The 12,277-nt window shown below is 45.0% G+C and overlaps 1 protein-coding gene across 34 annotated transcripts in view; it reads left to right on the top strand.

Moving 5' to 3' along the window:
- POU2F1 (POU class 2 homeobox 1) overlaps positions 1-12,277 on the top strand; it is a 116,734-nt gene continuing 104,457 nt past the window's right edge. For all 34 annotated transcript variants that reach the window (XM_032448265.2, XM_032448263.2, XM_085526816.1 and 31 more), the window contains exon 1: positions 1-71. In XM_032448265.2, coding sequence (XP_032304156.1) covers positions 8-71 — 64 coding nt within the window. In that variant the 5' untranslated portion in view covers positions 1-7. The remainder of the gene's footprint in view (positions 72-12,277) is intronic.

Below are 12,277 nucleotides of genomic sequence, written 5' to 3'. Positions count from 1 at the left end.
ATTCAAAATGGCGGACGGAGGAGCAGCGAGTCAAGATGAGAGTTCGGCGGCGGCGGTGGCGGCAGCGGCAGGTAATCATTACTGCATTTTACATATTCATATTCATACTCGCACACTCGGCCCCCCCGCCGCCCGCCCGCCCCGCTTAGCATAATTTATTAGTACTCAGGATTATTATAATTAACGGCGCAGGAGGGAGCGGGGGGGGGAAGCAGGCAGGCAGCCTCCCCGTGCGGGGACACACACACGCGCGCTCCGTTCCTCAGCCGCCCGCCCGCTCCTTCGCGCGGGGCCGCACTCGGGGCCGCCCGCAGCCGGGGCAGCGCCGGGGGGCGGCGGGGTCCGGGGGGGAAGAACGGCCGGGAGAAGGGGGGGCTCGGCGTGTCGGCGGCCGGGGGGGGCTGCGGGGTCGGGGGGAGGCGGTCGAGCGGGGCGGGGGGGCCGGGGCAGGAGCCGCTCGGTGGGGCTGGGGGTGGGAGAGGGGCCGGCGTTTGCCGCCCACCCTCCTCCTTCCCCCCCCTTCCCCTCCCGCTCCCAGCCGGGGTTATTTCCCCCGGAGCCCGCGGGCACGGGGTGGATGGGTGCGGATGGCCTCCGGGAGGGAGGGGGAAGAGAGGGGGGAGGGCGGGAGCGCGGCGTGGCTTTATCTATAAAGCCCCCCCCTCCCGCGAGGTGTGGGGGTCAGCGCTCTTCTGGGCCGGGGGGTTTCTCCTTCCATCCCCCCCCTTTCTCGCTTACCCCCCTCACCCCATAGCAGGGCAGCCCCCCGGGTGCGGCCCCGCCGCCCCCTTCCCCTGGCCCCGTGCGGGGGGCGCAGCGCGGTGCCGGCAGCGCGGGGTGCGGGCCCGGCTCCCTCTCCCCCTCCTCTCCCTTCTCCTTCTCATTTGAATAATGTCTAATTCGGGGAGGTTTATATTATTGAAATGGCCGCCCGGCTTTCCCCGCCTCTCATGTTTAGTAATTCAGACCTTTAATAACAGCCACTCAGAGCCCAACGCCGTGTTTATATTTTACATTCGCCCCATGTGCTTTTGTGGTTCAATGTGATTCTTCTTTCTCGCTCTCTCGCTTTTTAAAAAATTTCTTGGCAACCCACAGGGCCCCGAGATCAAACCCAGGCGGTGTGAGGAGAGGAGGGGGAGCTGGGCCCTGCCTGTTCTGGCAGCGCCTAGGCCTCACTCTGCTGCTTGATTTATTTACTAATAACCAAAATGACCCCCTCCCCCCCCCTCCCACCCCCCCATCTCCACTCCACCCCTGCCAGCAAAAACAAAACCCTCCTGGGGCCTGAGCAGCATCAGATCTGCTCGTAGATTCTCAAACACTCATGTCTTTTAAATAAGGAGCTTATTTTTAATTTATAGCAACTCAGGACTGTAAAGCTGCGCCTTTCATATTTGCTTTGCTGAGGCTTGGGCATTTTTGGTCCCTTTGTCCTTGCTTCTATTCCTTAAAGGAGAGTTGCACCTAATTTACGTTTCCTGGCACTGAGAGAGCTGCAGAAGACACACTCAAAATCCAAACAGCCCTCCTCTTCCCTCTGAGCACAAACAGCATTGAATACATTGAGGATAATCTTATTCTCTTTCTTTTTGCTTGGTGTGGATGCACTTTAGCAGTGCTGCGTGTCAGATGCTTTTGTCGCTGCTTGTATCTGACTATTCTGGTTGGCTGTGGGTTTTTTTCTTTTTTTCTTTTCCCATTTAGATTTGGCTTTCAAGAAAAGCAAAAGATGCCACTAGGCAGCGCAGGGCCTAGGAAAGAAGATAAGTTTGCAGCGATTGTGCTGTAAGACCACCAAGTGGAAATTGAAATTAATCCTCTTAAATGGTCTGCAGTAATTCAGCGTTACACCAGATATGGGGCTACTTAGAAAGCAAACAAATGGGCTGCTTTATTACAAAGAGGCGGCAACTTTAAATATATATATATATATATATTCATGTATGCGGGCACGGGTCTCGATAAAGCTGTCTAGGTTTTCATTAGTGACCATTGTTTTCAGCCCGTGGAGAAAAGGAGCCAGCAGCAGGGCTCTTCCCAGTAACTGCACCCATTAGCATGTAAACATCTCTGAAACGCAGTGAGAAGAGAGTTCCTATGTGAGCACTGGTCAGTCTGTTTTGCACTTGGCTTCTACGTTGAATTTCTCTCCAAACACCACGCTGCAGCCTCATGAAAAGCCTTTGGGTTTCAGAAAGAACGGCTCCGGTTATTTATCCTTTTTGCTTCACCCTTGGCGAAGGCAGGCCTTGAATACTAGAGGAAAAAAAAAAAGAGAATCAGTGGAAGCTGTAATGAGACTGTTGAGGTGACTGACTGTTTCACAGCCCAACAGCACCAGGGCTGGCTGGACAAAAAGCCGTAATATGATTTCATGCCTTAAATAGCATATGTTTTTGCACTCGCTTCGCGAGATGTGGTCAAGCCGATGATGTCATTGGCCAGAGGACAAGGTGCAGTTAATTTGATTTATTGACCTGGGGTGAGGTGTAGCACTGAAACCTTCTCATAGGGAAACCATTTATCTGAGGACAATTTCCTTTATAGCAGCAATTTAACCACTGCTGAGACTGTAGATATTTTATCCGGGATGATAAAAATGTACATTGCGTCTTGCAAACAAAATTTCTTTGTCCCTGACGTTTTAGTAATTTTTATAGGACGGAACGCCGGACAGTGGCCTTGTGCAGCCTTACGGCTCAGCTGGGGTTTGTGGCTCCGTGTGCAGTTATTTACATGACAAAATACAAACGTGTTTCTCTCAAACATTTTCTGAGCCTGTGTTGTAGCTCAGAATTGTGCTGGAATATCCAGCTCGATGCAGATAGAAACGTCTTTGGCAATGAAGCCTGCAGCAGTGTGTGAGTGGAAAGTCCCCTTTCTGATACCCTGGCCTCATCTTTGCTTTTTGAAAGGTGTTAGGACTAATGCTGGGGGTATTATTTCCCAGTCCTGAGCAAGGATTTCTGTACTTTACTACCGATGGCCATCAGATTCTGCCTGCCAGTGGTGAGAGAATAAAAGACATGATTTTTTTCCCCCCTTTTTCCTTCCATGTGGACTACCTGGCTGCACTGAGGGTGGGTGGTTGTGCTGCTGTCCTGGTGCTTCCTAACTGCTGCAAGGGGGTTATATTCCTGTATTTTTGCTGTCTTTTGAGCAGCTGTTCTCAGGGACAGGAGCAAGAAGGCTTGTCCTCCCCAGTGAGTGATTGTGCAGTCTGGTAGCCTTTGCACGGTTATCAAGGTGGTTCTGCCTTCCCCCCCCCTTCCCCCCAGCCCCACTCAAATTGACCAAAACTCAGCTAGTTGGATGAAAGATTTGGCTCTGTTATTACCCGTGAAGAGCAGAATTGGGAAGGTGTATGTCAGTATGGTAACGTTATCAACTATAGGAGCTAGGGGTAACTCCCTCCCTTCCTCAAAGGAGAGAACCCGAACTTCCCACCCTGTCATCTTAAGAGGGAAAAAAAAAATCTCGGCTTTGCTGTCACTAAGAATTTCTCAAAGATTAGCCCACAGTAATAATTCAAGCAAGTAAGTGTTCCACTGACTTCCTGATGCTGAATGTGAATAGCTTCTGGATGCTTGTCTTAGCAAGCAGCAATGATGAGATGTGGAGCTGCCTCAGTTGATGGAATCAGTGAGGTAACCTTCAGCTCCATCCGTCCTTTAAATCTGTGAAGCACCAACAGATTCTCTGTTAGAAGTCTCTTAGGCTGTGTTATTCCTACTTCTGCTCAGTCCTAATAATACTCTGAAAAATGAGATCTTGACTGTCATTGTCACCTAAATAATCGTTGTCAAAGTTCAAGTGGTAAATCCGCATTCAAAGCGGCACCTTTTGGCTGTTCTCATTATGTTCATATATGCAAGGATGCAAAGAATTTGGAGGTAAATGTTTTGTCCCTCCTGTCAAGAATGCTTTTGTTTGATTGATCTGTCATCCTGCTTTTTTTTTTCCTTTTTCCTTTCAGATAAATAGCATTTGTCTCTTCCAGAGCTGCATTTGTTTTCTCTCTTGGTTCTCTGCAGTAGTTGTTTGTACTATGCAATAATTTATTCATTTGCTTTCATCAAATTTTAGCTCTTTTGGAGTTCAGGACTTCAATCTGATTGCAGCATGTTTAATGCTCATATTTAGCCAGTTATTTTATCTCAGCAATGCTTTCCGTTCCCATCTAACCGTTGTTGCCCATAAAACAGCAATCTTGCTATTGATAATTTATCCAGCCGACAATTAGGTGGCTGCTTACACTTAAGCTTTTATTATTTCTATCTTGAGAGATTCATTGACGGTCCTGGGAAATTACTCTGTTTCACGACCCATTTTCAATCTCCGCGACAAAGTTATTGTTCAAAGGGGTCGAACAAAATTAAGTATGACCGGGGTGTCCCAAATGTGGTGTGCTTGATTTGGGCGCTTGTGCTGGGATGTGAATGAGAACCCATGTCGTGTTGCTGGGTAGCCTTACGGTGCTGTTTGCTGCTGCAGAGATTTGCTTCTCTGTTGACAAATTTTCCCACCCCTTTCTTTCCCTTTTGTGCTGCGCTGCAATACAAAGCAAGTTAAGTGTGGGTTTTGCTGGAGCGAGTGCGGGAGAGCTGGTACATTTAAGGAAGGATGCTAGTCTTGCTTAGTGTATATTGAGAAATTGCTCGTGTTTTAGTTGGAACTATTTGACATCAGCTAATTGAAAGCATGCACAAAAATACATTTTCCTTTCTATTGTTCTTTGGATTAAATTTCTTGTATGAACTGACCCTCATGTTGCTTCATGCGCACTTACTCTTCTCCCTGGAAGAAATAATTACTTAAAATGTCAGTGTTATTCCTTTCCCCAGCTTATTTCACAACCGGATAGGAAATATCTGCTGTTGTTAGTGTTACTGTATTAGAAATTATGACCTCTTTAATGCGTTACAAGGTCTTTGCAAAGGTGGTGGGTTTTTTTTGTTGTTTGTTTGTTGTATTTAATAGACTACTAGTGGCTAATTGAACTAGTTTAGGGTTAATAAGTAGCACACTTGAGTGATGAAGTGGTGGTTTGGAGCAGAGGATTTACTGGGTTCCAATCTTGAGTTTGTCACCAGTTTTGCTTGCTTTGCAGTTTTGGGCTAAATCCGTATAATGGGCACGATAGAGAATGTTTTCACAGAGGTGTTACTGGGGGAATAATTAGCTGATGTTTCATAGCATTTCTGAAGATAATACTGTGCTGCTTCTGCTCGTGCTTGTAATTGTACAAGCTTGTGTCCAGGTCAAACTTTGCTTAGGATGCTTTAGTGCTGACATGTTTGTGTGTTCTCATCAGTATTGGAGGCCTCCTGTTGTAAAGGCACAGATTACTGTCAGTTCTAACTACAGCGTGATGTGAGTCTGCTGTAGGGTGTGCACTTCAGTGGCAATTTAAATCAGTCTGAGTCTGGCCTCCTCCCCCTGTGTGTTCCTGTCCCCTTCCCCACATTGGTGCAGATTCTTGCCTGATTCCTTAGCTGAGCTTGACTGGGGAATTAAGTTGGCAGAAAACAGGCCTTGCTAAAAATAATAGGTTTTTGTTGGTCTAGCTCTCTGAAATGGCTTGTGTTGTGGTAGTGGCACCAATGGAGGAATGGGACAAGAAGAGCATACGTTGACTCAAGTCTTCTCCTAGTGGCATTCCTGTTGGTGGAAATCATGGGATCATAGCATGGCTTGTATTGGAAGGGACCTTTAAGACCACCTAGTTCCGAGCCCCTGCTATAGGCAGCGACACCTCCCACTAGACTGGATTGCTCAAAGCCCCATCCAGCCTGGCCTTGAACCCCTCCAGGGAGGGAACACCCACAACCTTACTGGCTAATCTGTTCCAGTGTCTCACCACTTCACAGTAAAGAACTTCTTCCTAATATCTAGTTTAAATCTACCCTCTTCCTGTTTAAAACCATTTCCCCTTGCCCTCCTGCTATGTGCCCTTATAAAATGGGGTGTTGTGCTCTTGTCTGTGTGATCATACCATTTGCTTGGTACTGGTTCTGGCATCTACTGATTGCTAGGATGATGTAGGTTAGCTTGCTAACATGGTGGATCAACTGGCCTGACATTATATTAGATTGCAAGTTTGTGTGTTGAAGTTGGCTCAACAAAAGCCTTCAGTTCCATTAAGGACAGAGTGAGAGAGAGGATCAAACCAAGCAGAGGGAAGGAGGAACTAGAATCAAGTTTCCTCTTCTCAGGAGCAGCAAGCATTTTAGTTTGCTTAGTTGCCTTGTATAGCTTCACTTTTGAGTGATGTGAGTCACTGCACAACCGCAGTTGATGAGCTCAACTTGATCTCAGATGGTGCTAGCCCAAGGGAAGTGATGGGAATGTGTGGCCATGGGCACAGTGCTGGGCCTCCTGTGCTAGCAACAGTCTGTTACAGAGGTTACTGGTGATGAAACTGCACTTGAGTAGCTTAGAAACCAACAGATGCTGACAATTGGGCATGGTATGTACTGTCACAGGTATGACTGCGTTAATGGTTGCTGTGATAGAGACTCTTAAATAGAAATTCAGCAAGACCTCAAGGTGGTTCCCATTGTTTCAGAGTTGCCTACTTGTGAGAGGCTGTGGCTCCAAAGGGTGTACTGTCAAAAGTACCTAGGAAGTTACAAACACTGCTCCTTATCAGCCAGATTTCTGTCTGATATCCATCCCTGTATCGGTCATTTAACACAATGGGTTTGAAAAAGATGTATCTTCTATAAATTGTGTCGTTGTGACAATGAGACTTTTGTTCATCGTTCCTCTTTTTCTTTCCCTCTTCCCAGAGATCAGTTCTGGCTGTACAGAAATGAAGCAGCATATTAGCAGTCTTTGTAAAACGGCCGTATTTCACACTGTATGATACGGTGTGAAATTTTAGCTGGTTGTAGCTTTCTTTTCTAAATTACTTAAACTGTAAATATTGCAAGCTTAAAATATATGCACAAGAACCTGTTGAATGAGGATGGAGATGCAGCTTGTTACTCTTTTCCCTCTTTTCTTAGGGTTTAAGGGCTGGTAGGATGCTGCCATCCGTTTTGCAGTGAGCTCTTTCGCTGTTTGTTCTCTTTGTCCTTCTGATGATTCAGTTTTATTTGAAAAATGCCATGTGACTTAGTAATTTGTGCCTGACCATACCAGTGTGGAGTTGTAGCTTTATACTGCTTGGATATAGCCCAAGGGGAGGAGTATACAGTGAATAAAGGTAAAAATGACTCAGACGTCTGATGAATCACTCATTTATATATTAGTTAATATGGTCTACTGAATGAAAAATGTGCTTTAAGTTTCTTTCAGGAATTCTGCTGCAAAGATGCCTTTCTATTTATCCATAATTCTGCTTCTTACTTGCTGTACAAAAGGTTATCGCTCCTGTTTCAGTTTTCAGCTGTGGGTTTAAATCGGTATTGGAACTTGATTATTTCGAAGGCTGCAGAGAGATGGAAATGCCAGAAAATGCTGTCCAACTCCTTACCAGCTTCTACGAGTGTTTCCCACTGTGTCCTACAGTGCATGTGCACACCCTTTGGGAAATGTGCTGGAAAGCCTGGGCTGTGAATGGATTCTTCTAGCTCTAATTGTAGCAGTAAAGACATCATTCGTTGCTTCTGACTATTGAGGTTTGCCGTTCCCTTGCATCTCTCGCTGGGTCTGCCCACGAGTGTTGTCTAATCCATTCCAGTTAAAATTAGCAGGGTTAGCAGAGACTGTGGTCTAAGCTGCCTGGAGTAGCCCAGATAATTCTGATTGAAATCTATGAGCGAGGGATCGTCTGAGTTGCTTTGTCATCGTACCTGAGGGTACAGTTCATGTTACACTTAATCCAATTTAAGGGTGGGTTGCTGCCAAAAAGAAGTGGGAACATAAGCGGGGAGAGTATTGGGCTGTCACTTTCTGGATTATTGTCTGTTCTGATAAAGGCTATGTAAAACTGCCCTGGCTTTTGGCAGAAATTGGGTAGCATTGCATGGAGAAACTGGAGGGAGGGAGAGCAAAGGGAGGAGCAGCAGCTTTCTGCTGGCAGTGTTTGAGTCTGAATGATGATGTCTGTTCTCTGTGTTAGGAATATGTGGCTCTTCTTTATTAAATGTGTTGATGTGAACTTACAGTATAAATTATGAGTTTGTCCAGTTCTGGTCAGTCCCCTTAAAGAAAAGATGTTGTAAAGTTATTTTTACTTGCTGTTCCACTTCAGTTAGAATATAGTTAGCTGTAGAGATCTTAAGCTTGGGAGCTTGGAAATGCTTTTCAGAACAGTTGAGAATTTCTGTATATGTACTTAGCCCAAAGTCTAGCAGGTCCTTAGTTCAGGTGAGTTTTTCTGTCTTAATGTGGCAAGGTGCTTGAATGTCACAGCATCACTAACCTTTATCCAGTTATTTACTGCAGGCACAGATGCTCTTTGCTTAGGCTGGTTGTACCAAAGTAAGAAACCCTCAGTTGCTTGGCTGCAGTACTTTCTATCAATCTTAGCCAAGCATTGTGCTACAAAATGATGCTGAAGTAGTAGCAGTGGAAGGGATTTTTATGCACGTTGTCAGAAGAGATGTCAGGTGGAAGTGTGAACTAGAAAACAGATCATCTGAACCACTTCTGCTTACATGTCGTTTGCCAGTACAAGGGAGGTCTAAGCATTCTGTTGCATATTGATCTTCACATCCAGCTCAGGCAAGCACAGAGAGGGGTGTTCTTACATTATTGGGAACGTAACCAAAGGCACTGGCCCTGGGTTGAACCTGGTTTTACATCAGGTGTCTGCTGTTGGAGGAGGTCAGGTGTATCTTGCATGTGAGCCAGTATGGTGATTTTTAGCTTTTCCTTCTTTCAAACAAAAATAGAATAGACTTCACACTTACCTCTCAGTTCATTTCAGGTTTCAGAGGTGGTTCTTTTCTAACCCTAAAGTGCTCATCAGCACCATAAGAGTTCTGGAAAGATGATGTTCTTTGCATGCCCTGCACACACACAGCTTTGTGGAGCGATCTGGGTGTTGCTCTTACATCTTTCCTACCATTTGCTTGCATGGGAACTAGAGAATTGGAAGCTCCTTTTGCTGTCTTACCTTGTGAAGATAAGGGGAAGGTGGGAGGGGTTGGTGTGTTTAAAAACAAAATTCAGCCTCTATAACTGCAGCATAGAAAGAATCCACAGCTGAGTAGATTCTCAACTTCTTGAGGGTCTTGAATGTCTTCCAGAAGTATCCTACAGGCACAGACTGCAGAAATCTGCATAATTCTGAGATTACTGGGAGGCTGCTGCTTTTCTCACTGCTGCAGGAAGCAGTGGTGTTATGAAGAATAATCTCCCTTCAGAGTTCCAAGAAGTAAAATTGCTTTTTATCACAATACATTTTAACTTGTTTGGTAACCTAGTTTCATCACGGTTGCACCTTATATGGTTCCCTTCTGTGGCAGCACAGGGACTTGTTCAAAACATGCTGAGGACTGACTAAAGCCCAGTGTCATAAAACTTCCTGAGAATGTGACTGAACCATGTTTGTGTTGGAAAAGCTACTTCGTTAATACCATTCTCAACATAGTTAAAATTGAAAATAGATCCAGGAATATTTTATAGCACATCTTTAATAATATCTGTAGCGAACCAGCTATTTTAAGCTAGCGGCTAAGTTTAAAGGATATAGCATTGAATTTAAGTACTTCTTAACTTCAGCTTTCTGTAATTTTGGGTAATGAACTCTTACAGCAGTAGGAAGGATTTGGTGTGTGGTAGTTTGAATAAAGGCATAAAGAGCTGGGGTTTCTCACCTTGGTTTGTGGGGGGATAGAAGGAACAGGCAGATGTTTCTGCACTGTGGGGTCTTTAAGTTAGGTTTGCATGTGTTGTGGGCATCTCTAAAGATCTTAGGAAAAAATTCAGTTGTTGCTTCTTTTAATCGTATTGATTAATAATATGAATTAAAAATATTGGGTATAAAGATGTGCCAGCAGTTCTGTCCTCTCATTCTCCATATGCATTGTTAACGTCAGCAGAGTTTGGAATTAGCAGAAGGACTGTTGTTGAGGTAAACCTCATTCAGTGAGATGACTTCAAAGATGCATAAGGAACCTTTTCCAAAGTCTTGTGGAAATCTGTCATTTTCTGTGTGTACTCAGAGAAGACACATTAGTTTTTAGTTGCTTAAGGGACTAGCTATCTGTCAGTCTCTTTAAATGCAAAATTAACTGCGGGCAGAGTGGGATCTTCATTATTTATTGAAGTTCTGATTTCACGTGGTGTGGGTCTGAGCTAGAAATCCTCTTATTTACAAATGAGGAAGGAAGTGTCATTGCTATTTTTCATATATTCTCGTCACAGATACATCTGTGGATTGTATAATACGGACACTTAAAGAAGCTTAGAATTATTATAGAGAAGTTGAGAAGTCTGACTGCGTTTCTGGCACAACTTGCTTGAGGTTTTATCAGCTTGCTGCTTTCTGTTTTCTGAGTTCGTGGCAGTTGTATTGACTGTGTTTTGTGTATTAGGCTGTATGCCCACATACAGAAGCAATAATCACCAAAGGCAGCATCTGTCCCTAAGGCTTTAAAAAAAACCCAAACACTTGGAAGGCAGAGAAATTGAATGTGCCCTTCATTAGCAAGGAATAGGTTGATATGCTCAACAGCTTTCTTGCAATATGTGGGCTGGTATGGGCAGTTGTTTTCTGAACAGGCTTCATTCTGTGACATGTTGGTTAGGGATTTTTGTGACACTGTCATCCAAGTTGTGGCTGTCATTCTTAGTTATGTGTATTAATATTCAGAGAACATGGGAGACAAACGTGGATGCAGCTGTCTACTAATTACCTGTATCTAAACTCCTCACCCTGTTTGCAGCATCAAAGTGTAGTGTCAGTGTTCGAGTGTAGTTATTGTGATAAGCTTTGTAAAGTCTGGGTGTTGGGCAGGCAGACCGCTTCAGTACTTCTGGTCTTTGCTGTAATCATTGTTCTTGATTGTAATAGAGAAAGTGTCCAGCAAAGGCATGAAGTCAGGATAGAAATGTGGTTTAATTGATAACATGGATGTGGTTCTGTTTCCTTAGAATCTGACGACCAGTGCACACTGGATCTCCATAGCCAGATTGACTCAGTGCATATGGCTGTGTGAAAGCGTTCTTTGGTCTGGCAGGAGTCTTAGGGATTGTTTTTAAGAACTACTGAGGTAGCAAAGAAATACACTTCACTATCTGGTATGATCTACTTGTTAAAATTAGTTTGGAAGTGATTGCTTTGGTGCTCATCAACTCTTCAAGGCTGAACTGTGCAACATTTGAAGTGGGATTACTACGTGATATGAAAACTCTGGGGAGCATCCGCGAGAAAGGCCAGCCTAGAGGAAAAGGCTGATGTTTTATTTCCAAGCACACTGCTAGGTGGATGCTCTCAGAGCCCTGCAGATTGCTGCACTGCTTTTAGTGAGCATGGAAACAACTGCTGGTGCTGGAAGGCCCTGCTGGGGCAGCCCTTAAACAAAAGGAAGGCTGAGCTCTCAGTGTGCCGGCTATCGCTGTGTGTTGCTGTGTGATAGTCCCACTTGCACCAGCTGCCCAGCTTAGAAAATGAATGTTTATTTGTTGTCCCTGGGAGTTCTTGCCCTGCGTTTCCTATTGGAGCTCAGGTTTGTTGTATATGGCTGTGGATGTACGCACAGAGAAAGTACAAATAGAAAAATTACTCCGTATGGGAAAAATTATCATTTCAGTGGCAGAAAAACCTCACTTTTTCAATTAGGCCCTTTTCATCACGTGTGTACTTCACCAGGCCTCTCTCCATGTGCATGAGCGTTTAAAAAAGTCGCAAAGCAGGTGGACAAAACGAGGCATTGAAAGGCAATTACCTTCCCGCAATATCTCCTTTCCCGTGCTGCCCAATAGGTGTGTGTGGATCAGGAGGTTTCTTTTGTGGCGGCACAGGTGCGCGGTGGCTCTGCGGCAGAGGCAGGGCCAGTGCTTGAGACTCGCCAGTTGCCATGGATACAATGATGATGTCACGAATTCAGGGCAGTGACTTCACTGCAGTCTATTCTCAGCTTTCCTCAGCATCTCTGATAAGCATCTCTGTGTGATCCCGGGGCTGGTTTATTCAATAACAACAACTAACGCGCTCCAGGTCTCTCAAATTAAACCTAATGGCTGCTTACTATGAACTCATCCCCCAAACCTGGGATATTACGTCTGTCTTTATCTTATCTTTCTTCTTAGCTGTGTCAGCCCCAGAAGCTTTCTGATGCGTTGGGAATGGAGAGGAAGATGCTTTTGTTGCTAGTTG

The sequence above is a fragment of the Coturnix japonica genome, chromosome 1, assembly GCF_054131305.1.
Source record: "Coturnix japonica strain WE chromosome 1, WE-NBRP24, whole genome shotgun sequence".
Taxonomy (NCBI): domain Eukaryota; kingdom Metazoa; phylum Chordata; class Aves; order Galliformes; family Phasianidae; genus Coturnix; species Coturnix japonica.
Note: the sequence above shows the minus strand (reverse complement) of the source record. Positions and strands in the feature narration are given on the sequence as shown.